General features: G+C 44.7%; 3 protein-coding genes and 1 long non-coding RNA gene across 6 annotated transcripts; 2 read left to right on the forward strand and 2 right to left on the reverse strand.

The window, feature by feature from the left end:
• Window positions 1–37: 37 nt before the first annotated feature.
• LOC100822722 (heat stress transcription factor C-2b) lies at window positions 38–1,348 on the forward strand. 2 transcript variants are annotated; one of them, XM_014900308.2, is made up of 2 exons: window positions 38–383; window positions 473–1,348. In XM_014900308.2, the coding sequence occupies exons 1-2, from the start codon at window positions 135–137 to the stop codon at window positions 1,016–1,018; spliced, it is 795 nt and encodes a 264-aa protein (XP_014755794.1). In that variant the 5' UTR covers window positions 38–134; the 3' UTR covers window positions 1,019–1,348. The 2 variants fall into 2 exon arrangements, with proteins under 2 accessions (XP_014755794.1, XP_003563770.1); XM_003563722.4 differs by having other exon boundaries at window positions 38–347.
• Window positions 1,349–11,146: 9,798 nt separating this feature from the next.
• LOC100840375 lies at window positions 11,147–15,646 on the reverse strand. 2 transcript variants are annotated; one of them, XR_001405989.2, is made up of 3 exons: window positions 15,134–15,646; window positions 11,962–14,910; window positions 11,147–11,888 (listed from the first exon to the last, which is right to left on the reverse strand). It is a non-coding gene; the product is annotated as an uncharacterized LOC100840375 (long non-coding RNA). The 2 variants fall into 2 exon arrangements; XR_729526.3 differs by having other exon boundaries at window positions 11,148–11,888; window positions 15,144–15,646.
• A 4,017-nt stretch (window positions 15,647–19,663) lies between these two features.
• LOC100823239 (protein FLOWERING LOCUS T) lies at window positions 19,664–21,952 on the forward strand. The gene is made up of 4 exons (XM_003563724.4): window positions 19,664–19,859; window positions 20,112–20,173; window positions 20,328–20,368; window positions 21,288–21,952. Exons 1-4 carry the CDS (start codon window positions 19,668–19,670, stop codon window positions 21,512–21,514), a joined length of 522 nt encoding a protein of 173 aa, XP_003563772.1. The 5' UTR covers window positions 19,664–19,667; the 3' UTR covers window positions 21,515–21,952.
• Window positions 21,953–24,068: 2,116 nt separating this feature from the next.
• Window positions 24,069–25,070, reverse strand: LOC112270085 (zinc finger CCCH domain-containing protein 43-like). Its single transcript, XM_024457766.1, has 2 exons — window positions 24,750–25,070; window positions 24,069–24,650 (listed from the first exon to the last, which is right to left on the reverse strand). The coding sequence occupies exons 1-2, from the start codon at window positions 25,068–25,070 to the stop codon at window positions 24,069–24,071; spliced, it is 903 nt and encodes a 300-aa protein (XP_024313534.1).
• Between the last annotated feature and the right edge of the window lie 458 nt (window positions 25,071–25,528).

Genomic DNA, 25,528 nt, shown 5'->3' on the forward strand with positions numbered 1-25,528 from the left:
GCACGTCACTTGGTTAAAAAAGTGCATATAAGCCACCCGCGACCAGACCACCACGTTAAGTCCCGGCCCAACAGATCTTGCCTTCTTTGCCCTCCTCACACACATTACCGCATTTAGATATTTGATCGATCTAGATGAGCGTGGGGGGCGGAGGAGCCGCGGCGGCGCCGTTCGTGTGGAAGACGTACCGGATGGTGGAGGACCCGGGGACGGACGGGGTCATTGGGTGGGGGCCGGCAAACAACAGCTTCGTCGTCGCTGACCCCTTCGTCTTCTCGCAGACGCTCCTCCCCACGCACTTCAAGCACAACAACTTCTCCAGCTTCGTCCGCCAGCTCAACACCTATGTCAGTCAGTTACTCCATTTTCTTCTGAAATCTGAGGTTGTCACATTAATTTGAGTTCGTTCCCCGGAGCTCGCCCTGCATCTTAATCCTGGCCTGAACATACTACAACTCGACTTGATATTCAGGGCTTTCGCAAGGTGGATCCGGACCGGTGGGAGTTCGCCCACGGCTCGTTCCTCCGCGGCCAGACCCACCTGCTGCGCAACATCGTCCGCGGCGGCGGCGGCGGCAGCAAGCGCAAGGACGCGGCGGCCGCAGACGCCACCGACCAAGACATGACGATGGTGGCCACGGAAGTGGTGCGGCTGAAGAAGGAGCAGAGGACCATCGACGACAGGGTGGCCGCCATGTGGCGCCGCGTGCAGGAGACGGAGCGCCGGCCCAAGCAGATGCTAGCCTTCCTCCTCACCGTCGTCGGCGACCGCGACACGCTGCTGCGCCTCGTCAGCGGCAACGACGGCGCTGGGGACGAAGAGCCGGTGGAGGGCGGTGAGAAGAGGGCCAGGCTGCGGCTTGACGGGCCGGAAGCCGCCGACTTCGCGGGGTTCTACGGCGTGGGCGGCGACGCGTTTGTTAATCAGCTGGCGGTGGATGTTGCCGCCGGCGCCGGGTCGTCGGTTGGGGGTGCTGCTGGTTCCTCGTTTGGTTTCGGAGGGGACAGTGGGTACTGACGTCTCGCTTGACTCAGATGTGCCCCTCGCGTGCTATCGTTTTGGGTTTAGCTGAATTCTTGGCTTCGCGTCACTGCCGTTTTTGACCGACCGGCAAGGTTCCATTTTGCCATGTGCCAATAAAATTTACAGTATCTGCTTGGGTGTTTCGTCCGTTCGTTTTGACGGTGTCTCCTCACCACAGTCCACAGCCACTCACTCCTCTTCTCGACCTCTTTTTGGCCTCGCATGGCATGCGCTGCACATCTCTCCGCTCTGGACTCAAGTGTGAGCCAAGCTGCTCTGACAATTGTGGTTGTTCCAATTAGTAGTGCTACTTTCAGTTATCAACAGCGATTGTTTTTAGTTTCTTTTTCTTTCTTTCTTTTACCCATCTCGTCCCATAGATGATGTAGATAGGAGGAAAAAAATTAACACAAAAAAACACATCCAAATTACCTTTTTACCCTTTAAGCCGAGGTACTCTGGTTTTCTACGATGGCACTCCTCCCATTTGCGTTGAGTACCTGGTTTGGCATTGAGGTGGTACTCTCTGGTTTTCTACCGTAGCACTCCCGTTTGGTATTTAGGTGGATTATGATAATGTTTTTGGCTATTTTCGTGTTTGGCTAACATTTTTTTTTCTTGTGTATTTTCCAACAGCGGATTCTATAAATTCAAAATAGTTCAATAATTCCAAACAAAGTCTTAATATCAACCATTGGATTTAAGAAATAAAAGGCTGAGAACAACTCTAGTAGATATTGAATCAGGGTGGTCCGAACTCGGTTCTTCGTTTTCGGCCCCAAAATGGCCCGAGAAGATACCGTAAACGGGTCCGTCCTGGAAAAATTAGTTTGGTGATCTGAATCGCGCCCTCCTCCTCGCATATATCTACGGCTCGGAGGGGATTGTTCGGATCCAGATCCCAACTCGCCATGCACCGCCCCTTCCACCGCCGCATTTCCACCAACGCCGCCGCATTAGCGTTCTTCTCTGGCGACCGCGCCAAGCGGCAAGTCCAAAAGTATGTAGCGCATTAGCAGCTTGGGTTCAGGGGGCGTCGCGGCGGTCGTGGAGGTGGCAATCCGGCAGGTCGGGCTCGTCAGGCGGCCGTGGAAGCCCCCCAAAGAGCGAGGAGGCTCGTCGCGCGTGCATACGGTCTGAGGGGGCTCGCAAGCTTGCGGGCCGCTTTAAAGCCAATTTGGCGGGCCTCGACCGCCGCTTGCCGGAAACCCTAGCCTGGCAAGCGGAGGTCGAGGCCCAAATCCACGCCGGGCGTGCGCGTCACGCTCGTGAGGCGGAGTTCGGCGCGAAGAGATCTTCTTCCCGCCGCCGCGCTCGGGAGGAGGACGAGGCGGAGAGCCCCACCTCTGCTTCCCGTAGTTGCATCCTGGCAGCCGTCGAGGAGGACAAGGAGGAGGCGGCCTTCAACGAGGCCATCGCCAAGTCAGAGAGGACGGGCGGAAGAAGAGGATGCTCGCCGTGAGGAAGAGTTTGAGGCCGACCTCGCCGAGGCCATCCGTCGCTCCAGGGCCAAGAGGTAAATCCCCTCGACAAGGCCGCGGCGGCACCGGCGACAGGCCCTTTACGCGGACTATCTTAGGTTTAGTTAATGTATAAACTTGTCGGATGCTGTTTGTATGAATTTAGTTATTTAAGATGTTTCTGCGTATGAATTTGTGTTGCTTGACAAGAATCCACTCGCGAATTTAGACGAGATTCGTCGCGTGAAGATTTGGTTCGAAATGTTCGGATCTAAGTTTGGTTTCTGTTCTGCCCGGCGTTCTTCTGTACTGAATTCCGAAATTCAGCTCAACCGAACTAGCCAAGTTCGGATTGCCCGGATTCGGTAACTGGCAGAGTTGATCTTATATTTAATTTGGGGTTGATCTTACAACAAACATGACACAGGATACGTTTGTACATGTGGCTGTGTGCATTGATCGATGCAGAGGCCGGAAAATTTCCCCTTTTCGAAAAGAAGGTATATATGGAATTGTAAAAGAAAATAGAGACAACTACACAGCTGGTTTTTTTGACAGGGAACATAACTTTGTATTGAAAGGAACTGAAGTAATGAATTCTTCCAGGACGCCAGCTTCGACATGGCATGAAAAAATAGAGCATGGTAGAGAATAATGCTTCAACAAGTGGATAGATTCATAGATACATCCTGCTTGCATGTAATTAATGAAGCTCTGTTGCTCATCCTTAATTGTTCCGTACCTTCTTGTGGTTAGCTTTCATGGATCAAAATAATACCTCCATGTTGATGCAGGTTCTGATACTTGCTCCTGCTTTTTTTTTAGAATAACCCGTAATTTATTCAAACAATAGAACCATTACAGGTACAATGCTTTGAATCATAGACTTTAAAAACAATAAGATAACTGCTATAACTAAGAATTATAATGAAATTTCTTAAAGAAATCTTCTCCGTGATTTCATACTTTGCAACATGAAATTCTGCGGAGGATTCAACAAAGAGACTGCAATCAGACTATAGCAGCAACATCATTACTGGTATCACTGCACGAACTTGACTACCTTCAAGGGTTTCGAAAAGCCCCTAGAGTCGCTTATCCAAAAAGATGAGAAGCCACGAGCGTTGAACGTACTTAGGCCGGGGATGATCCCCTAAACGTGCAGGTCGTCGAACCGCAAGATCTTCATCAGAACGCCAGAGAAGTATTCCAAAATTACAAAACATAAAACCAACAAAAACACCATGACACACTAACAAAAACTTAACAGATACGTGTAAACGGATCTGTGAGTACACAAATCCAAGATCCACAAGATCGGGTATACTAAATCCACGGGGATTAAAAATCTCTGGTTCCGCGGCAACGCCCGTTGAGACACCACCACAGCATAGGAAGAACCAGAGTACCTTTATTCGTGACGGCATCGCACCCTCCTCCATGGCGTTGCCGATCAGAACCAAACAATTGATATAAGCAAAAACTTCTGGATAATCTTAGAAGAAACCGAGGTTCCCCCCACCTCGCAGCGCCAAGGCGGCGGCCGGAGGCGAGGGGAACTAAAAATCTCCGGTGGCGGCAGCTAAGGCAGTGCTCCTGAAAACCTAGCGACGATCTACTTGCTCCTGCTTTGACCGGTACAATATGAGTGTCCTCAGGGCCTGCTTGGATGGCCCTTTTTGGGCTCATTACCAGTGTAACTTACGAAGCCCAGAAAATTTCCGATGGTGATCCAAAACGATGATTGGTTCGTCGTTTCAAGAATCCTTTTCCGCTCGTATTTCCCTGAGATGCCCGAGAAAGATTGCAGACCTCCTCAGGCCCGGAAGGAAATACGGAAGAACCCTAGAAATCATGGAGGCTTGTGCGAGGTGGCGGCGCGCGTCGTTGGCGAGGCAGATCTGTCCCCGCCTCCGTCGGGAGCTGCTGCTCTCCTTGCCTAGCTAGTTCTGTCCCCCGCTAGTGATGCCTGCCATCGCCGCCGCACGCGATGTGCGCTGGCAGAGCTGTCCGCCACCGGCTGGTGGGTTCTTCAAATGGTGCGTGGAAGCTCCTCCGATGGAGCTTCCTGCTGCTGCCGTGCGGATCCGTAGAGCTCCTGCTGGTGTTGACGAAGGCCGAAGCAAATCGACGCCATACGGCCGCGCGGCGCGCAGCTCCTGTTCTACCATTATCTCCCAAACATCAGTTTTACACCGGGATTGAAATTATAGGAGTTTCATTGGTACCCGGAGATTTACACCTGTAAGCATTCACGGCTGGAAGTTTTTACAAACCTCCCAAGCGAGGCCCAAGACTTGCTCGGAGCTCAGAGACCAAGGTTAAGAGGGTCATCGTGGTGTCTTCTGTTAGAATTTGGTGGGCCTGATCAGCCCAACCCAAAGTTTTAATAAATTCTGAAAATCTCAAAGGCCCATTCATGAAGTGTGATGAGGGGAGTGGGAATGGGAATAGTCTCCACCGCAACAGTACGTACATTGTGATTCGATCTGTTGTTTAGTTATGATCTGCGAGTTCATATTGATGTTCGTTGGGCTGTTTCATACTTCTAGTATTTTTGAGATGCATCTGTTAGTTGCTACTGTCGTCATGATCTATATTCTAGAATTATTCATTGAATTGTTATTCTTGAAATTGCTTAATTTTCCAACAATCCAAAAACATGGGTTTAGCCGATGCATTGAAGCCGGATAAATTTTCCGGGATGTATTTCAAGAGATGGCAATTAAAAGCCATGCTCTGGTTGCTGACTCTGAAAATATTCTGGGTGACAGACGACAAACCAAAGGGTAATTTATCTGCTTTGGTAATTTATCTGAGGAAGCTCAGAAAAATTTCCAAGATGCCAATGTTGCCTTTAGAGGATGCATTCTGAGTGTTCTTTTTGACCGTCTTTGTGATGTTTATATGCACATAGAAGACAGGAAGGAGCTGTGGGATGCACTGGATGCTAAATTCGGTGCAACCGATGCAGGCAGTGAACTGTATACCATGGAGTCGTCGAACGACTACAAGATGGTGGATAACCGTTCTGTAGTTGAATAGGCGCATGAGATACAGATCATTGTGAGAGAGCTCAAGCTTCTCAAGTGTGAATTGCCCGACAAGTACGTGGCTAGGTGCATTATTGCAAAGTTACCTCCTGCATGGAGGAGCTTCGCCACGTCTCTGAAACACAAGAGGCAGGAGATATCAGTTGAACAATTGATAGCGTCCCTTGATGTTGAAGAGAAAGCTCGGGCTAAGGACACCATTGAGAAGGCTGCTGATTTTCCGTCTAACGCCAATATGGTACAGAGGAATTTTCGTGCCAGCAGAAAGAACAAATGGAAGAAGTCCGCTGTTGTTAACAACAACAAGCCTGCGCAGACTACTACCTTCAAGAAGAAGAAGAAAGTAAACAAAGGCGAGATGAATTATTTCACCTGTAGAGAGCTCGGCCACTTTTCCAGAGACTGTTCTGATCGTGCAGATCGGAGAGGGAAAAAGGGATAGAAGACTATCAACGTCGTGACCGCTAGCAACACTGACATGTACGGTATTTTACCTATTGTTCTTTTCGTATTTCAATCTCCATGTTGGTGGATTGATACAGGTGCTAATGTTCATGTATGTTCTCACATCTCTTTGTTTACTTCTTACTAGCATGGAAGGGATTCAACCATCTTGATGGGGAACGGGTCGCATGCAGCTGTTCGTGGTGTTGTTACGGTCGGTCTGAAGTTTACTTCGGGGAAGATCGTGCGGCTAAGGAACATGATGCATGTCCCCTCCATTAACAAGAATCTCGTTAGCGGTTCCGTTTTATGCAGAGATGGTTTTAAGGTAGTTTTAGAGTCTAATAAAGTGGTTGTGTCCAAACATGGACAATTTATTGGTAAAGGCTATGAGTGCGGAGTCTTGTTCCGTTTTTTCCTTTCTGATTTTAGTGACATGTCAGTGAACCATATTTGTGGCACTGTTGATGATGATGCAAGTGCTTGGCACTCTTGTTTATGTCATGTTAATTTTGGTTTAATGTCTCGGCTATCCACTATGAGTTTAATTCCTACTTTCACCATTACCAAAGGTTCTAAGTGTCATAGTTGTGTGCAATCAAAGAAACTTCGAAAGCCCCACACGGCGGCCGAGGAGAGAAATCTGGCACCTCTAGAACTCATACATTCTGATCTTTGTGAGATGAATGGTGTGTTGACAAAATGTGGAAAGAAATATTTCATGACGTTAATTGATGATACTATTAGATTCTGCTATGTTTATTTGCTGCGAACTAAAGATGAGGCTTTAGACTACTTTAAAATCTATAATGCTGAAGTTGAAAATCAATTGGAGAGAAAGATCAAACGTTTTAGGTCGGATCGTGGTGGCGAGTATTTCTCCAATGTATTTGATGAGTTTTGTGCGGAACATGGTATTGTTCATGAGAGGATGCCTCCCTATTCTCTCCAATCAAACGGGGTCGCCGAGAGGAAAAACCGCTCGCTGACTGACTTGGTGAATTCCATGTTAGGCACTGCCGGTTTATCTAAGGCATGGAGGGGAGAGGCGCTACTGACTTCATGTCATGTCTTGAATAAAGTTCCAAACAAAAATAAAGAGAAGACTCCCTACGAGGAGTGGATTGGAAGAAAGCCATCATTTTCTTACTTGCGCACTTGGGGATGTTTGGCGAAGATCAACGTTCTGATTCCCAAGAAACGCAAGCTCGGACCGAAAACAGTGGATTGTATCTTTCTAGGCTATGCTCAGCGGAGCGTGGGCTATAGATTCTTAGTAGTTAAATCCGAGGCACCAGATATGCATGTTGACACTATTATGGAATCTCACGATGCAACATTTTTTGCGAATATTTTTCCTATGAAAGATATGCATAGCATTGCTAGAATTTTTTCTAAAATATTACCTGAGTCTAGCATGCCTGAATCTAATACATCTAATAATGAATCTGAACATCTTGAGGATGATGTTGAGAAGAATGACAATGAAGCTCCTTCCAAGAGTAAGAGACGAAGGATTGCAAAATCCTTCGGTGATGACTTCATTGTGTACCTTGTGGAGGATACTCCCAAAACTATTGCAGAGGCATATGCATCTCCGGATGCAGATGACTGGAAAGAAGCTGTTCAGAGTGAGATTGACTACATTCTTTCTAATGGGACTTGGGAGCTATCTGAACGACCCCACGGTTGTAAGCCAGTAGGCTGCAAGTGGGTGCTCAAGAAGAAGCTAAGGACTGACGGTACTATTGAAAAGTATAAGGCACGGCATGTGGTGAAAGGCTACACTCAGAAAGAAGGTGAAGATTACTTTGACACCTATTCACCCGTTGCTAGAATTACTACCATTCGAGTACTACTATCCATGGCTGCCTCCTATGGTCTTGTCGTTTATCAAATGGACGTAAAGACAGCTTTCCTTAACGGATAGTTGGAAGAGGAAATTTACATGGATCAGCCAGATGGATTTGTGGTAAAAGGTGAAAAGAGAAAAGTGTGCAAATTACTAAAATCTTTGTATGGACTAAAACAAGCACCTAAGCAATGGTACGAGAAGTTTGACAGAACTTTAACTTCTGCAGGCTTTGTCATTAATGAGGCTGATAAATGTCTGTACTATTGCCATGGTGGGGGTGAAGGTGTTATTTTGTGTTTGTACGTGGATGATATTCTGATTTTTGGTACAAACATAAAAGTGATAAATGAGGTCAAATCGTTTCTATCAAATTGCTTTGATATTAAAGATTTGGGAGAGCCTGATGTTATTCTTAACATTAAGCTGGTTAAAGATGAGAGTGGAATTACTTTGTTGCAATCTCACTATGTTGAGAAGGTCTTGAGTCGCTTCAGTTTTACTGACAGCAAACCTTCACCAACAGCGTATGACCCCAGCGTGATACTCAGAAAGAACATTGGAGAAGGGAAAGATCAATTGAGATACTCTCAAATAATCGGTTCACTTATGTACTTAGCTAGCGTTACGACGCCTGATATCTCTTTTGCTGTGAGCAAATTGAGTAGGTTCACGTCAAACTCGGGTATAGATCATTGGCGTGCACTAGAAAGGATATTGCACTATCTAAAAGGTACAATGAGTTATGGAATACATTATTCAGGGCATCCAGCTGTGCTTGAGGGATATTGTGATTCGAACCGGATCTCTGAAGCAGATGATCTCTACGCCACAACCGGGTATGCCTTCATACTTGGTGGTGGTGTAGTATCATGGAGATCTTGCAAACAGACCATATTGACGAGGTCAACTATGTAAGCAGAGCTTGCTGCTTTAGATACAGCCACCTTTGAGGCAGAATGGCTGAGAGATCTTTTGATGGACTTGTTGGTGGTTGAAAAACTAGTGCCGGCTATTCTGATGAACTATGATAATTACACGGTTATTACAAAAGTGAACAGTTCGAAGGATAACACGAAGTCGTCAAAACACGTGAGGAGACGTGTGCAGTTTGTTAGGAAATTGAAAAACTCCGGAGTGATAACTGTTACATATATTCAAACAGAGAAAAACCTAGCAGATCCCTTTACCAAGGGACTATCACGTAATGTGATAGAGAGTGCATCGAGGGAGATAGGGTTGAGACCCATGAATGTTGTGCCATAGTGGTAACCCAACCTATATGATCGGAGATCCCGTGAAATAGGATTTGGGAAGAACGAAGCTATTGGTATAACAGAAGAGAGTATGTTATAACCCTCTCTATGTGAAGATGTGCGACTCTCAAATTGCTGTAAGGCAGGTTGGCGACATGCCTTAATGTGTTCATTGCGGCCATAAGTAGCGAAAAATGCTGTCTTACAGAGTATTCTTGAAAGAACACACCTACATGAGTCCGACTGTCTAACGTCGCAGTCTATGAGATTTGGGTGGTCTCTAGTAACTCATGAAGAGACCACGAAGTACAACGCATATGCTCCACCTGCGGGGTAAACTACTGATAGCCTAGTACTGGTTGACTTTTGAGTGAAATCTATTTCACGCCAGCTTGCAGTTTAAGGCTTAGTCCATTGTGAGTGTGGATGGATGTAACTTAAAGTTCTAGGCAGAAGTTCAATTTAACAGTCTCTGCTGAAACACTAGTATATAAACAAGTAGCGAGAACAGGTAAATCTCTAAATGGGTATTTGAGATCTAGTGGGGATTGTTATAATTTGGTGGGCCTGATCAGTCCAAGCCCAATTTTTAATAAATTCTGAAAATATCAAAGGCCCATTCATGAAGTGAGATGAGGGGAGTGGGAATGGAAATAGCCCACCTTGCTAGTTTAGAATGAGTGAGACCAACATATTAGGGATGTTGCTTCTCACCTATTGAGAAAGTGAGCAAGAGAAATCCCCACACGCGCTCCTCCTCCTCCTCCTCCGCTCGCCTCGTCACGACGCGCGCGCCGCGTTTCGTGGATCGAGCCGGAGCCGTGCGGGGCCGGGCTTCTTATCTTTTTTGTCACGCGCGCGAGCTATTTTTTTGAATCTGTTACGGACGCGTGCAGATTTTGTGGAGTCGGTTCAGGTTTCCTAAACCGAACCGACCTATACCTGCGTGACTATATATACAGCCGTCCCGTCACTCCGATCGGTACGCAACACAACCGAGTTAGGGTTTTGCCTGTCTCTCACTTTTGCGCCGTCGTCGTAGTCTACTCCATCTCGAGCGCCGGCGTGCACCAGCGATCGGGAGAGCAGGTCTCCGGAACCTTTCGCCTTTGCGATCCTGTACGGGAGAGGGCGAATAAGGTTTCTGAGAAGCGCTCCGCGCGACTGCTCGCTTCCCTGCAACCACGGGTCGTCTACCTCCTCGAACCGGCGGGTGCGTGACACGTCGCCGTCTTCTTCGTCAACAACTTCGTCAAGCGAACGTAACAGCAACGACTTCCTCTCCACCGCAACAGTACGTACATTTGTTTAGTTACGAACTGCGATTTCATATTGTTGTTCGTTGGGCTGTTTAATACCTCTAGTATTTTTAAGATGCATCTATTAGTTGCTACTGTCGTCATGATTTATATTCTGAAATTATTGATTGAATTGTTATTCTCGAAATTGCTTAATTTTCCAACACCTTCAGTCTCTTCCGTGATTCTGAATCTCAGCTGGCCTCAAGGCTTGCTCGGAGGCTAAGGTTAAGAGGAATAGAGGATCGTCCTGAAGACTGCTGGACTGACGTCGACTACTTAAACTTGCTTTTTATTTGCTTTCTTGGTTTTACTGTATTTTTATTGGCTTCATCATAGCACAATATGCTAAATTATGCACATCTGAACTTTATTGGATAGTTTGGAGGGTCTTTTAATATTTTTCTGAACTATCATGAGTTATTAAGAAATTTTTTAAAGAAAATCATCTTCCTTTTTTTAGAGGAGAAAAAATCGTCTTCCTTTTATGTTTCCTGCAGTCCTGGGCCATAGCCTCGGCCGCCGCGGACTAACAACGGGCCTCTTCTCTGTCTATTTGGGCCAGGTGAAGCCAAACATCAATCACTTCTCTGTTGGGCTGCCAAAAGTCGTTGACTACATAAAGAATTAATCTTCTTTATTATCCAAATAATGGAGAATTTAGGTACTAGACGTTTTCTCAAAAAAGAAAGAAAGAATGAAACTACAAGACGTGATAGCGAGTTCCCAGTTTCGAAGCCTGGCCACGTTAAATTTCTTAGGACCTACTATACTTTCTTTCGTGAATCTTTTTTGCCGTGAAGGGCAGGAGATCTGCCATGCAATATTAGAAGGGGAAAACCAAATATATGTACATGCGACCGAGGTCGAAAGAAGAAGAAAAATCAAAGACGAGACAGAAAAGGACTATCCCAACAGACCAAACGCAGCTGGCCGGTAGGACGGACAGAAAAAACCGAAGAACCACAAAAAACTTCACGGCACGGTCACACAATGGAAAGCAAGCCTATGAGTATCAATTGCGTCACGGGCAAGCGACGTGACAACAAAAGCAGGAGCTGCCACGGTCTGAAAGATATGGCGGTTGCGCTCCTTCCAAATGTTCCACATAATGTAAATGATCACCCCATTGAAATATTGTCTTCTTTCTTTGTCAATCGTCTTGGAGGCTTGAATCCACCAGGCACAAGTGTCCCTGTAGTTAGAAGGCTTGACCCGCTGAAGGATGTTGAAGTTGTAGTGGTCGAGGACTTTATCCCACACCTGACGGGCAAAGGGGCATCGAAGGAAAAGGTGTGTCCCGGTCTCATGAGGATCAGTGCAAAGGGAACATCCAGGAGTGTGCGGCCAGCCCCTGACGGCGAGATTGTCGGCGGTGAGGATCTTGTTCTGCACAAGAAGCCAGGCGAAGAATTTGCACTTGTTTTCGGCATTGGTTTTCCAGACAGTGTTTGCGTGTTGGGCATGGATGGAGCCGAGGAATTGAGCCTTATACGCCGAGCTGGAGGTATAGGAGCCATGTGAGATCCAACGTCAAGTGATGGAATCGAGGGAGTCGGGGTTCAAGACCACACCTTGAAGTCTCAACCAAAGGGAGACAAACTCATCGAGTTGAACCGCATTGGAGATCTTGCCTCTTAAAGCACAGACCCAAGCCCCCTCGGTAATATCATCGTGCACAGAACGGTTCTTCCTCGTAGTGATGGCAAAAATGGTAGGTGCGATGACATTGGGAGCCAAACCGTCCAGCCAGTTCTTTTGTGAATCACCGGAAACAAATTGCATCGCATTCATGACATCTGCTTAAATAATGGAAAGAGAAGCAACACACTGCCAAATCTCTGCATCGACTCATCTATACAATCATATATTATCAAAAGCTAAGCCGAACCAGAACAAATGAAAAGAAAGATAACTTCTGCGCAAAGCATTCAAGAAGGAGGATAGTCGCAGGATATTGCCGGAGAAAGTACTAGATTAAGCAATATATAGCCACCGTAGCACCTCCTTTGGTCCAGCAGCCAATATTATCAAATGACATACTCCCTTCGTCCAACAAAGGATGTCTCAATTTTGGCTAAATTTGAATGCATCTATGCCCTAAGTCATGTCTATATACATTCAAATTTTGACAAACTTTAGATATCTTTTGTTGGACATAGGGGTACGTTTTACCGGTGGTTGTGTAGTGCTCTTCGGCTCCAATCTTATAGCCTAGAGTACCGGAAAGCAGGCCACATTTTTTGGCTCAAGTAGTGAGGCAGAATATAAGTCCTTAGCTTCGGACTTTGTTGAAGGAACTCAGGATAAAAATGCTTCGACTGGCATTCTTTTGGTGCGATAATCTTAGTGCTACATATTTATCTATTAATCCTGTTTTTCATGCTAGGACAAAGCACATGGATGTGGATTACCACTTTGTTCATGAAAGTGTAGCACAAAAGCTTCTAAACATCCGGTTTGTACACACGGGTGATCAAGTGGCTGATGGATTTACCAAACCCCTGTCAATGCGGCAGTTAATGGCTTTTAGACAGAATCTCAACCTTGATAGAGGTTTTGATTGAGGATTGTTAAAACAGTACTTATACCTACCGAATAGATGGATTATATAGGTAGTTGTAGATGTTGCCGATTTGGTTTAAACCGTGTAGAGATAGATTGATCTTGGTGTATTCAAACTCTTGTAATCTTGTTATTTCTCCTAAAAATACACGCGGCCTCCACAGGAGGTAGATACGTTTCGTCAGCTTGTTTTACAGAATTTTGTCACATGCATAGAGATAACATGAAAGAGACGTGGACAGAAAACTACATGCATGTACCCTGCTTTGATCGTACAGTATATAGGAATAATTTTCGTTCATAGCGTTAATACTAGGCCTTTAGTAACGTGCATGACGTGTCGATCTGCACGGGAGCAGTCTGTTGATTCCTTCTTTCGGTTGGCGTTGTCAGTTTTTTGTGGTCTAGAACATCGCGCGTGTGCTGCAATGCAAATTATAGTAAAGATACTGGACGCTGTAGGTCGTAGGCGTTCAAGGTACACCTGACCAGATCAACCTATAATCCTCCTCCTTTCTTCTTTTTTGTAAACACTTATAATCCGATGTAAGATTTGGGTATCTAAGGTTAAGACACTTTGGCCTAGAGCGTCTAAACAAAATACAAGAAAGTGCGGGAAAAGAGCCAATCATTGAGAATTTGAGAGGACGTTCTTCGGTTCTTTTGTGTGAGGTACGGTCCTGTCTACTTCAATCATAAAGCAAGGGCAAAAGGCTCACAAAGGCAAAAATAAACAGCAATATTTAACTGGCACATTGTCTGCACGAAAGTTGGAACATTTTAGGCCTGCCGGCTACAGATTATCTAGAACTTGGAGGAGTACAGTATAAACGCCTAGCAGGGTTATATAAACGCGCTGAATTGTTTTTACGACTTGTTTATATGTTCCGAGAAAAATACCACAGAAAAATTTGTTTGCGGCGTTTAGGGATTGATTGATACACAGATCGCTACCAGTTCACGTAGACATCGTCATATGTTTGTTACAGGGTTTGTAATTAATATTCTTTTAGTTAGCCAACATATTTCTAAGTCCTCTGCTTTATGGCGCACAAATTGTTTCCCATCCTAATAAACATACCGTATATCATGCATTTATTCTGAAATAGAAGATTGACTATATAACATTATATCTTAAACCCCTAACACCATCCCGGCCCCTTGTTTTAATTAATATTTAGAACGGCATTTAGGAGTAAATCAGCTTGTTATAAAAACCTTGATTTATGCAACTTGTGTCGACTTATGTATATTTTAGAATGTTAGCCCAATATAGGCAGGCCTATGTGTGCATGAGGCATATTTTCTGAAGTTCTGAAAATTCCAACTTAGTCTTAATTAGTGACCATGCCGGGATGTAATGCGTCTATTAGCACTAATAACACCTTTTTTTAGGGAAAACAGTGAGATGAAAAATTATCGAGCCAGCACTACATGATGGACCAAGCATGAGGGCACCCTAACTGCCGCCAAAAGTGATGTAGGGCAAATAAACTGCCGGCAGTTTTGCCTGCCCTCTATACTGCCGCCGGCAAATGTCTTTGCCTGCAGTTTTATTTTCCCCGGCGGTCTACCTGCCCTGCTAGTGCTAGTTTTCCCGGCAGTTCTATTATTTTCCTGGCAGACTGATTCGTAGTAACTGATTCATTGAACCTCTGAGGCAATTAACTTCCATTATATATACTCATACAAACTGAATTTATGAGATTACTGATAACTGGTAAGCATTCAAACAAACTGAACTGTGCATCACACATTAATTCACACATTTACACATGACTCTTATCTACCAAGATAACTACCTATGCATGCATGTCCCTGCTCCCAAATCAGAATATGGCATAAGAAATTAGATACTCACGTGGCTCTTCTTGGGCATGGATGGGAGTGCAACACAAGCACTAATCATTAATCAATGTGAAAAAGCAACAATCAGAGCTGCCTATAATTCCAATTGACTGCATCAGCAAGGAACAAATATAAGTAACTGCTGCACTAACAAATCTGGATGGAATCGGGAGCAAATATACGCAGTAGTAGCCAAACATATGTAAGAAAGAAGAACACAAGGCAGAGATAAGAGATAGGGGAGGGAGAACAGGGGAAGGCAGGGGGCAAGGCATTCTGCACACTTTCCTATTTGGGAAGGGGATAACTCTAGAGGGGAGGAAGAAGCCGCACCTGCACATACCTGATGGAGGCGCCGTCGTGCTGGAGATCGACGGGATGGGGGCCGCCGTGAGGAGGTATCGTCGCGCCGGAGCTCGACGGGATGGGGGCCGCTGTGAGGAGGTATCGTCGCCCCGGAGCTCGACTGGATGGGGACAGTAGGAGGAGGCGCCACCACAGCTTTGGGTTAGAGAACCTCTTGCCCGCCGCCGTCTTTATCTCCTTGCTGGCCGGCTTGAAGCGCGAGGGGAATGGCGCCGGTGCCGCCGCTGCCATCTTGGTCTCCCGACCGACCAGATCTAGGGTTTGGGGGTGTGGCAGAGGTAGTGCCGGAGGGGGATTAGGAGGGAGAATGCAGGACGGGCAGACAGGAGGGAGACCAGGGCAGCTGCGGCCGCCATGGATTTCGCTGGTGCGGTGGCGCAGGGACGGAGGCGGAGGTTGCAGTGCAGCGGCAATGGGTAGGGCGACATGCAGGTGCGGCGGTGTTGGTTGGGATCGAGATTGGGACTGATATGAGAATAGACTTGGACTTGGGCTTGGGTTTGTGAGCACGGGATATAGCTACGGTTGAATCGGCCCCACCTGTCATTCCGATTATGCCGGCAGATAAGCTGCCGGCCATATGTTCTGCCGGCAGTTCACCTGCCATTAAAGCTCGAAGTTTCCTTGGCAGTTCGTCTGCCCTAGATTCTTTACTTTTCCCCGGCAGTTGGGGTGCCTCCCAATAGATTTGCCGGCAGTTAATTTTTCCCGGCAGTCAAATTGCCACCTAAATTTGACTTTTTCCGGCAGTTAATTGCCCCCATGTTTGGTCCATTGTGTAGTGCAGCAGTGAAATGTCATCTAAATCTATCAATCCAATCTTTGAAAATAGAGTAAGTCTTTCTTTTGTCCCTATGAAAAACAAGATTAAGCTCTCCCTTGAAGATATGCCGGCACCGATAAAGGACGGTCTTATATTTTTGTTAAGACTGCAATGGCTCTCTCTTTTATTATATGATTCAAACATCCAACTTGATTCGGTTTTGATGGTTGCAATTACCAGTGAGTTAACTCAGGGGATTAGTAGTGATTAACGGCCATGAACGTTCCAAAAGCCTGGAACTACAACTAAGATAAAGCTAATTAAACTGTACCTGGACACTAGAACTATGTCTTGCTGGGCTATAAAAATTAATAAACTAGCTAGTACTAGAGTGAATAACCAGTATTTGGGCCAGACGTGAGACTATATCCCCAGTTGCTGGTGTGTCTCCGTATGTGTGTATACCCCGCTTTCTCCGTATGTCGACGTCCGTGTGTTATATCGCAAAGTGCCGGCTACAAGTGAACTCCAGAAAGTCTAAAAACGTTTTGCACACGGAGTGGAGATGGGATTAAATGTCAAGGAGTCATACCTCATTCCTTTGTTAGCAGAAAATTTATCAATATTATAAATCTGAAGCTAGGTTAATTGCAGGAATTCAGACTTTGCCGGGGGCTATGCGTCGATGAAGACATAGCATGTTTCACTTTTTCGATCTTACTAACAGATTCGCTCGTCCATGAGACTTTTGGCACACATGGTTCTCCTGTGGCGAATTACGATTTGAGGAGATTTGCGACTCTTGTTTTAACCACATAAATGAATTCTAGCACCTTACTATGGAGATTGTGGAGTTTATGATTAAACCTCAAGGTGGAGATTATTAATTGACCTATAATCGAATTAGTGTTCGATTTTTTTCCACCTAGTTTTATTCATTAGCACTCCCCCTTTTTTTTCAAGAATGGTCCATCTTCTCCCTACGGTAATTAGCGGCCAATTGGAGAATTATTCGAAGAAGGCATTGAAGCATGCATCAACTGTACATGCCACTTTCAAAGCTGCATGTGCTCATGTGCACATACCTTGCGGAATCTATTCTCGACAACTGATTCTTTTTTGCTGTCAATGCATGCTAAACATTACTTTGATAGCGCTATCAGTCAGCTATATGATTGGTGTCACAAGTTTTGTTAAATGGGATAATTTGTGTCACAAAGTTTCTTACATGAGGTAAATTTGTAGAAATTCTGTTAAACGGGGTAAATTGTGTCAAAAAAGTGAAACTTGGGAGTAAAAAATGGAATTCACTCTAACCAAATTAACGAAGTCCATATTTCACTTGCAATGGAAGTTAGAAGCGTGCTATCTTTCTTTTACGTCTTTGATAGTTCTTAATTAGGTGACTGAGAAGTAATTATTAGTTCACTGCTAAGAGCCATCCAATTAAAAGGTGAAAACATCTTGGTCATATATAAGGGTTAACTGAAAAATAACTATTTCTAAATCGAGAAAAAAAAATTAAATTTAAATAATACAATAGATACATCTCCCTGGATACATATACTTCTAGACAGGAATGACATGCAAACCATTACTTCTAGTACATAGCTAGTGTAGTACTAACGGTTCGATAAAAACGTCAAGCCAAAGGTTGCCACTTCCGTCAAGATCACTCAACGTTATCGGTAGAAACCTAAGCCATTTTTGCTCTCCAAAAGACCCATCTAGGGTTATACCTCAGCCTTTACCCCTTTTGCACCGGTAGATTGTCGGCCTTGTCCCCCACCTGCTCCGCCGGTGAGGGTTTGTAAGAAGGCCTTCTATGGTGGGAGTTGTAGTCTACCTCGTCTAGGGACTTTCATAGGTCTCCGTTTGTCAAGTCTGGGCGGCGGCATCGGCATTTCGGTGATGCTTCTTACCATCGGGAGGCGTGTGGAAGATGGTGTGGTCTTCATGGAGGCGGCGCTTCGATATTGAGATTTTCTTCCGGGCTCCGATACCCCTCAAGTTTGACCGTCAGGACGGAATCGCCTGAGCTCCGGAGTAGATTTATGATGCCCCCTTGGGGCGGCGAGGTTATGGTTTTTTTACGTGAGTCACCCTCAAGGTCTGGTGTCAGGTTCTTCAAATCGATTCAACGGTTTGACAATGACAACTGTGACTCTAGGACGCTCGTCCTCGGGGGCACGTGCACAAGGACTTCTCGACTGTCATCGACAAGGTCAGTCCGGATCCAGTAGGGGAGCAGCGACAACAACGCATCATCAGCTTGCTCTGATGGCGGGTGGTCGTCCGGTGGTTTAGGGACCTCTATATAATTTTTACAATGAGCCCCCACTTTTGTTAATTTGTCTGCAAAACCACACGTTTGTCCAATTGTCCCACTTCACCCAAAACAACGGTTTAAGCACAGTTGACGGTATTTCTTACATGTGGGTCCTGCATGTCAAACGCCACGCTTTTTTCATCGGACCCCTTGACTTTTTTTTGCCTCGTGCTCTCTTCTTCTTCTACCAATGGCCGGCAGCACCGCCCCGCCGCCCCGCCCTGCCCTGCTGCCTGCCCTGTCACGCCGCCGCCCCGTCGCCCTGCTGCCCGGCTGCGCCGGCAGCCGCCCGCCACCCTGCTGCCCAAGGAAGTAATGTGAGACAAGGAGGTGCTGCCTCCCATTGGTAGAAGAAGAAGAGAGGACGAGGCAAAAAAAGAAAAAAAAGGCAAGGGGTCCAATGAAAAAAGCGTGACATCTGACATGCGGGACCCACATGTAAGAAATGCGTCAACTGCGCTTAAACCATTGTTTTGGGTGAAGTGATACAATTGGACACAAAAAGTGTGATTTTGCGGACAAATTAGCAAAAGTGGTGGCTCTTTGAGAAGCCTGCCCCTCAAAACCTGTGGTTTTGTGAATTTACTCTAATTTTTGTTATGCTTGATGTTTCCTTTACTTCTAGTGAACTTTTTCAATAGATTTGTCCTCTTCGCAATAAAAGGCAAAGGTTGTTGGCTCGGAGGCTTGATGCCAGATATGGTTACACATACTTTGCACACTTCGTAAGTCTTCAGAAGAATAGTGCACAAAATCTTACAAACATATTACACTTACCTGTGTTGGATGGTTAGGGGGTGGTTGTACCCCAACCCACCAGGTATCAAACCACTGGCTTGACGTCTCGTGTGACGTGCAGGCTCTACATACAATGTAATATCGACATTATTTCTCAGGAAAAAAAAACAGGAGAGGACTAGCTATCTCACTCCCAATCAATCACTCAAGGAGAACGAACATATATAGCTAATTGCGACAAAAGACCGGAAGATTCCAAGTAAAGTCAGAAGTAGAGACTTTCCATATGCCTCCTCGTGGAATTTGATGCATGGAAGCATCCAAGATATAACTGCACATAACTGATATAGAAAGGATATATGCGATTCCCAAACATTGTTATGCTCTTGTCGCAAGAAAGAGGGATATATATCCTAATTAATAAAACGGTAGCCTGCAAACAACGAATAATGTCTAACATGCCATCAAACAAGTAGAAGAGCATATTATGGAGAAAAGATCAAACTATATGTGAGCTACTTTTCGAATTATTAGAACGCGAATCACACGTGTTCGGGCACAATGTTAGAGTCCTCTCGATGACTATAAATAGCACCACGAACCCATGTATTCTCCCCAAGCTTCTGTAGTTTGTTAATTATACTCTTGCTAGCTCGGGCTCAAGGTATATCATGGCTAATGACTCCTTGACAAGGGCGCAGATAATTGGAGATGTTCTAGACCCATTTACTAGCTCGGTGCCTCTAACTGTGATGTATGATGGGAGGCCTGTGTTTAATGGCATGGAGTTTCGCTCACCGGCGGTTTCCCTGAAACCTAGAGTTGAGATTGGAGGTGATGATTTTCGAGTGGCCTATACCCTAGTAAGCCCATCCCCTTTGCACCCGAAAGAGTACTATTCCATTGATGGTAGGCCACTTATATGTGTGGTCATGGGAGCGATGGGTGTGAATCCCAGAGAGCTTGGGAGTAACAACATGGCTTCGCATAGCCAAGCTTAAGCTTGGCCTCCTAGCCTCGACTAGTTTGTTGCTAGTCCAGCCCAAATATAATCAGGTTGATTTTTATCCCCTAACATGTTGACCATATGCTTCTGTTAATTGCAAATCAATTAGGTTATGATGGATCCTGACGCGCCTAATCCAAGCAACCCAACCCTGAGGGAATACCTGCATTGGTAATATATACATATATATCTCTTATGTGTTCTAATATTCCACTGCATGCCTTATTATCTAAAAAAGAGCATTGTGTTGCATGCACATTTCTTCTTTTCCTGCCACATATATTGATTAACTGCTCTAATTGCTTTTTTTATTTGTTGTTTACAGGATGGTGACTGATGTCCCAGCATCGACAAATGATAGCTTTGGTGAGTATATCTACATGCAAGCATACATATACACTGGCTTTCATTCATCTAAACCACTTATTTGGAAAAGAAGGGAAATCCTCTGCCTCTGCAAATCTAAACAACCCAAACCTTCATATTAAGTCCCTCAGGGTTGATTCATGTTTCTGGTCAAAAGGTTCACAGAAGATACTATTTCTGGCGGGGCTTCTTAGTCATGAACTAACTTAAACACACTAGCTTAGTGCTTAATTTGAAGATTTAGGAATATATGATATGAATCAATTGTATTACTTTGTATACTATATATATTTGGTAAAAAGTAATTTACTTATCTCATGCGAGGACTTTTCTTTCATGCTGTGTGGTTAAGTACTCGTATTTGCCATAGCTAGCCTAGATCGACCTCTTTCCATGTAACGGTATAATATATCGGTATAATATTTAATACATCATATAATCATGTCGAGATTGTGTGAATAAACAAAATCTTTATTCAGCTGCAACACATTGCCATAACTAAAGCTTTATGTTTTCATTATGTGTTTATTATGTACAACTATAATTCTCTTCACCCTTTTCTTCATGTTGTTTCAAGAATTGTTGAAAATTTAAAAGTCACCGAATAACAATTGGCTATGGAAGCACATTGTTGCCTGAATATAAGTACTGCCAAATTTAATGTTTAAACAATGGATGTGCGCATAAATGGTAATGCAACTTCCTTTAGAAATAGAGATGGTCGCTAAGTGAAAATGGTACTGATACAATACAGGTTTACAGTTTTTTATTTTAATTTCCTCACCTAGCTCACACATTTCTGCAAACCAGTGAAGATAGTTGTGCAAAATACATTTTCTTGACGGAAAAGAAAAATAAAGCACATGCATGCATGTTACCTTAATAACCTCTATTGTTGATCAATTAATGAAAATGGCAGGGCGGGAGATCGTAACATACGAGAGCCCAAACCCCACCATGGGCATCCACCGGATGGTGCTGGTGCTGTACCAGCAGCTGGGGAGGGGGACGGTGTTTGCGCCGCAAGTGCGCCACAACTTCAACTCCCGCAGCTTCGCACGCCGCTTCAACCTCGGCAAGCCCGTCGCCGCCATCTACTTCAACTGCCAGCGCCCGACGGGCACAGGAGGTAGAAGGTTCACCTGATCGATTTGGCCATTCCGGCCAGTCGATCCAAGGCAAAGCTTAAGCTCTAAGGTCCATATACATCATATAGCCGCATCACACGGGTATACCTACCAATAGATAGCTAGAAAAGCTTGAATAAACGTACTGGAACAAGGTTTATCTGATCTATCAAATTGATCGATCAGCCATGTTCAGCTCGTGGGCATAAAAGTTAAGCTCGAGCTTAGCAGTACCCATATGTGCGTGCTTATATACACTAATGCATATAGCCGCATCACACGGTACTTAGCTAGAAAGTTGGAATAAATGTACCTGTGGCACTAGTTTGTAGGCTCAGAAGTAATGTGCCTTGACAAGGATGCGTAGCTGCTTTGCGATAAGGGACGTGACATTTTGTCACGTCATGGTAATGAGATATATTGAGATATGTGCGGTTCTTTCAGTTCTACAGTTTGAGCAAGATTGATAGCTCCAATTTGCTGGTATGCATGATTAGGGAAGATTTTGGCAGGACAAGAAACTACATATTTTGAAATCTATTATATTAAATGGTAAAAGAACTAAAAGGCTTTCAATTTCATAAAAATGGACTAAAAGGCTTGCACCATTTGATCGTTGGGATGTAGGCCCCCTTCTTTTCGGCTGGAGCTTCTCTGGAAGCCGGCTTCAGCTTAATTTCTGGGAGAAATGGCTGCCACAAGAAGCCCTGAGAAGTTATTCTATTCCCTTCTTTTCAGCTTCTGAAAATGCAGCATGTTGTCTGATGTTTGTATAAAAGGACTGTGTTGCCCCTGAGATGTCGTTGTGACTTGTTTGGTTCTCAATATGAATATTTTAGACTGTTTTTCCGCATAAATGAAAATTAAAATAAAAGTTGAACATAATAAAGTGGTACATATTACGAGTCTAACAAACGAAAAGGTCTCACAATTATCTTATCCTACACAAAAGGAGTTTGATCATACACAAAAGGTCGTTCATTAGCATCACTCAAGTTACCAAACTCGCTGCAATACCATCACGTATCGTCCCCATGGTGCCATCATCGGGTCCAATAAAGTGTCAACGCCAGTCGGGCCATCCTCCTGTACATAGGCCCCCATCTCAAATCGGTCAAAGTGCTCATCATGTAGCTTACTGTCACGAATGTAGTTATGCAAACACATGCATGCAGTAATTATCTTCTTCTGCTTCAACGGTGGGTAGGCCGGTATGCCTAGAAGAATTCGCCACTTCATCTTGAGTACACCAAATGCTCTTTCGATGACATTTCGTAGAGATGAATGGCAATGGTTGAACGTCTCTTGCATCCCAACAGGAGGAGCATCTTCAAATCCAGGTACATGGTACCGTTGCCCTTTGTATGGAGCTAAGTACCCAACTCTGTTTGGATATCGAGAATCAACAAGATAGTATTTCCCTATAATCAATTGGAGATAAAAGTGAACATTAGAACGACAATAAAATGTGAAAAGATTTAACATAGTTATAACAATGTTGGTACAAAATATTTACCTTGTGGGGGGTGTGGGAAATGACCATATTCGATCCTAGCATCATTTCATACACGAGTGTCATGGACAGATCCGGGCCACCCAGGAACAACAAAAATGAATCTCATATCAAAGTCACACATTGCCATGACATTTTGACTTGTGTATCCCTTCCTATTGGTATGAATCACTTTCAGTTCAGCCGGCACTATGACAGGAATGTGTGTTCCATCAATTGCTCCAATAGCATCTTTAAAATGAGGCCAAAATCTAGGCTTTCTTAATTTTTCATGAACATGTGTGAAGGTAGGATCAATAGGTGCCAACTGATCACCAGCCATTCGGTCCAAACAATTCAAAACTTCCTCAAACTTCCTGCTAATTGTAGATGGGCTGTGTTCAAATCGATTTGCAACTTGAATGTTTGATTGAGGTGCTCCCAAGGTCCATAAAAACAATGCTAATGCTTCTTTAGATGACATGTTAGAGCTCGACCGCAAACCATATTTCTCAACAAGGATATCATGTAAAGGGTGGAACACTGACCTTCTCATCCTAAACATGTCATAGAAATTTTTTGGTACCTTCAACTGCTCCTCAACCCATTGGATCCCTGTCATGAATGGCAGTCTCCTCGATGCATACGGAATTCTCTTTTTCTTTTGCATAATACAAAATAATGTAACCGCAGCCATGTCAAATTCTTCATCCGACGAATCTATAGCTTCATCCATCACTCACTGTTCAACAAGAAAGATAAACCATATGAGACAAATTGCACAACAAGTACACACAGGCAGCAAGCACACACAGGCAGCAAACACACACAGGTTAAATAGGCAGCATGCACACACAGGCAGCAAGCACACACAATTATTCAATCATCCAATAATTTAAATAGACAGCAAGCACACAGGTTCAGCTGCTAATTAAAATAGTACACAAGTGATTAAACAATAACACACATAGGCATCAATTGCACACACAGGTGCAGCCAGGACAATTAAAAATGTATTCTGAATGCGAACGACAATTAAAAATGCACACATAGGTGCAGCCATGACAATTAAAAATGTAGCCTACTTCTTATTGTGATGTGCCCACGTCCTCCTTAGCCATTCAAGCCTCTTGTCAGGAGTTTCATAACCAAAAGTTGAGAATGCATCACGATATTCTTGTTGCATGAATAGTTGGGTGGTACAGAAGTGCTCGTCACTCCCTGCTATACCTCCATCTCGAACCACTTGCGCCACCATATCCCTAAGTTCCTGTCTTGCAGGATTAATTGACACTTGAGATGTTGCGGAGTGCTTGCTCCTGGACCTTGATTCCATAATGCTCAAGAGACACTGAACATCAGTTGGGCTATCTTCCTTTGCCACCTTTGCTGCCTTTGTTGCTGGGCTAGGTGAATATGGACATGCTCTCTTCGGCTTACCCTTCCCCTCCCCCTTCTTTGTGACAGGATCATCCCCCTCACAACCCAAATCATTCTCATCACCGTCAATCACAATGTGTGCATCTTCAGAAGGTCCAGCATGAGCTGATGGAACAGGCACTCGAGCATGCTCATTTGTCACACAATGCTTATCAAAGATAATGGACATCTTCTCCTCATCTTGAAGTGGAGCATTTCTAAACTTGCTTGCTTCAGGAACTCTCTGAAATAACATAATAAAATCACAGCAACACATCAGTTTGACAGTTCATAAGTTTTGGAAAAATGACCAGCCATGTAAATTAGATGAAAAGGATAGTACATGTATCTCTTTCTCCCACCACTCGTCGCTGGCCGCAATGGTATGGGTGTTGGGATCTCTGCCTATACTAGATGCACGTTGGGTCAATGTTTTCCATGTATTGTAGTCATTTTTTAGTGTCTCCCACCTATTTTTCATTTGTTTGCGGTCGTAGTTTCGCTTCATACGCTCGTTGAACTTGGATATCAAATTGGCATATCCAACAGCATTCAAACATTGAGTTGGACGGTTATTAGCTTCCACTTCCTCGATGCACACATCAAGGAAAGCTCTATGAGCTACAGCATCCCATGTAGCTTTGCCAGTTTTCCCTTTTTCCATCTATAATGTACACACGACTTAACATCAACAATGAGTAATTCTACTCTAATTTGCACAGCAAAATGACCAAAAACAATAGCTAAAATCTCTAGTTTCACAGCAAAATGACCAAGTATGGTAGCTACAATCTCTAATTTTCACAGCAAAATGACCAAACACAGCAAAATGGATATCAAAACACAAGCAGTCTCATACCAAATCCATCATTTATCACATGCATCAACCATTCACACCATGCAAAAACAGTAACAGTGATTTGTTCTCACCTTGCGAGGGGAGTCAACACCGGCGACGAGATCCTTGCAGGCGCTGCGAGGGGAGTATGCAGACAGGGGAGTATGTGGCAGGGGAAGAGGGGAGTATGCAGGCAGGGCAGGGGAGTATGCAGCAGGGGAAGAGGGGTGAGGGGCGGCGGCGGATCCGGTGGAGGGGTGAGGGGCGGCGGCTCCGGTGGAGGG

The sequence above is a fragment of the Brachypodium distachyon genome, chromosome 1, assembly GCF_000005505.3.
Source record: "Brachypodium distachyon strain Bd21 chromosome 1, Brachypodium_distachyon_v3.0, whole genome shotgun sequence".
Taxonomy (NCBI): Eukaryota; Viridiplantae; Streptophyta; class Magnoliopsida; order Poales; family Poaceae; genus Brachypodium; species Brachypodium distachyon.

Coding starts and splice junctions, on each gene's coding strand:
- LOC112270085 (XM_024457766.1), bottom strand. CDS start 25,070: ATGGAAAAAGGGAAAACTGGCAAAGCTACATGGGATGCTGTAGCTCAT. Junction 24,651..24,749: donor GGTGGGAGAAAGAGATACAT/GTACTATCCTTT, acceptor ATGTTATTTCAG/AGAGTTCCTGAAGCAAGCAA.
- LOC100822722 (XM_014900308.2), top strand. CDS start 135: ATGAGCGTGGGGGGCGGAGGAGCCGCGGCGGCGCCGTTCGTGTGGAAG. Junction 384..472: donor ATTTTCTTCTGAAATCTGAG/GTTGTCACATTA, acceptor CTTGATATTCAG/GGCTTTCGCAAGGTGGATCC.
- LOC100823239 (XM_003563724.4), top strand. CDS start 19,668: ATGGCTAATGACTCCTTGACAAGGGCGCAGATAATTGGAGATGTTCTA. Junction 19,860..20,111: donor TTCGAGTGGCCTATACCCTA/GTAAGCCCATCC, acceptor CAAATCAATTAG/GTTATGATGGATCCTGACGC. Junction 20,369..21,287: donor ATCGACAAATGATAGCTTTG/GTGAGTATATCT, acceptor TGAAAATGGCAG/GGCGGGAGATCGTAACATAC.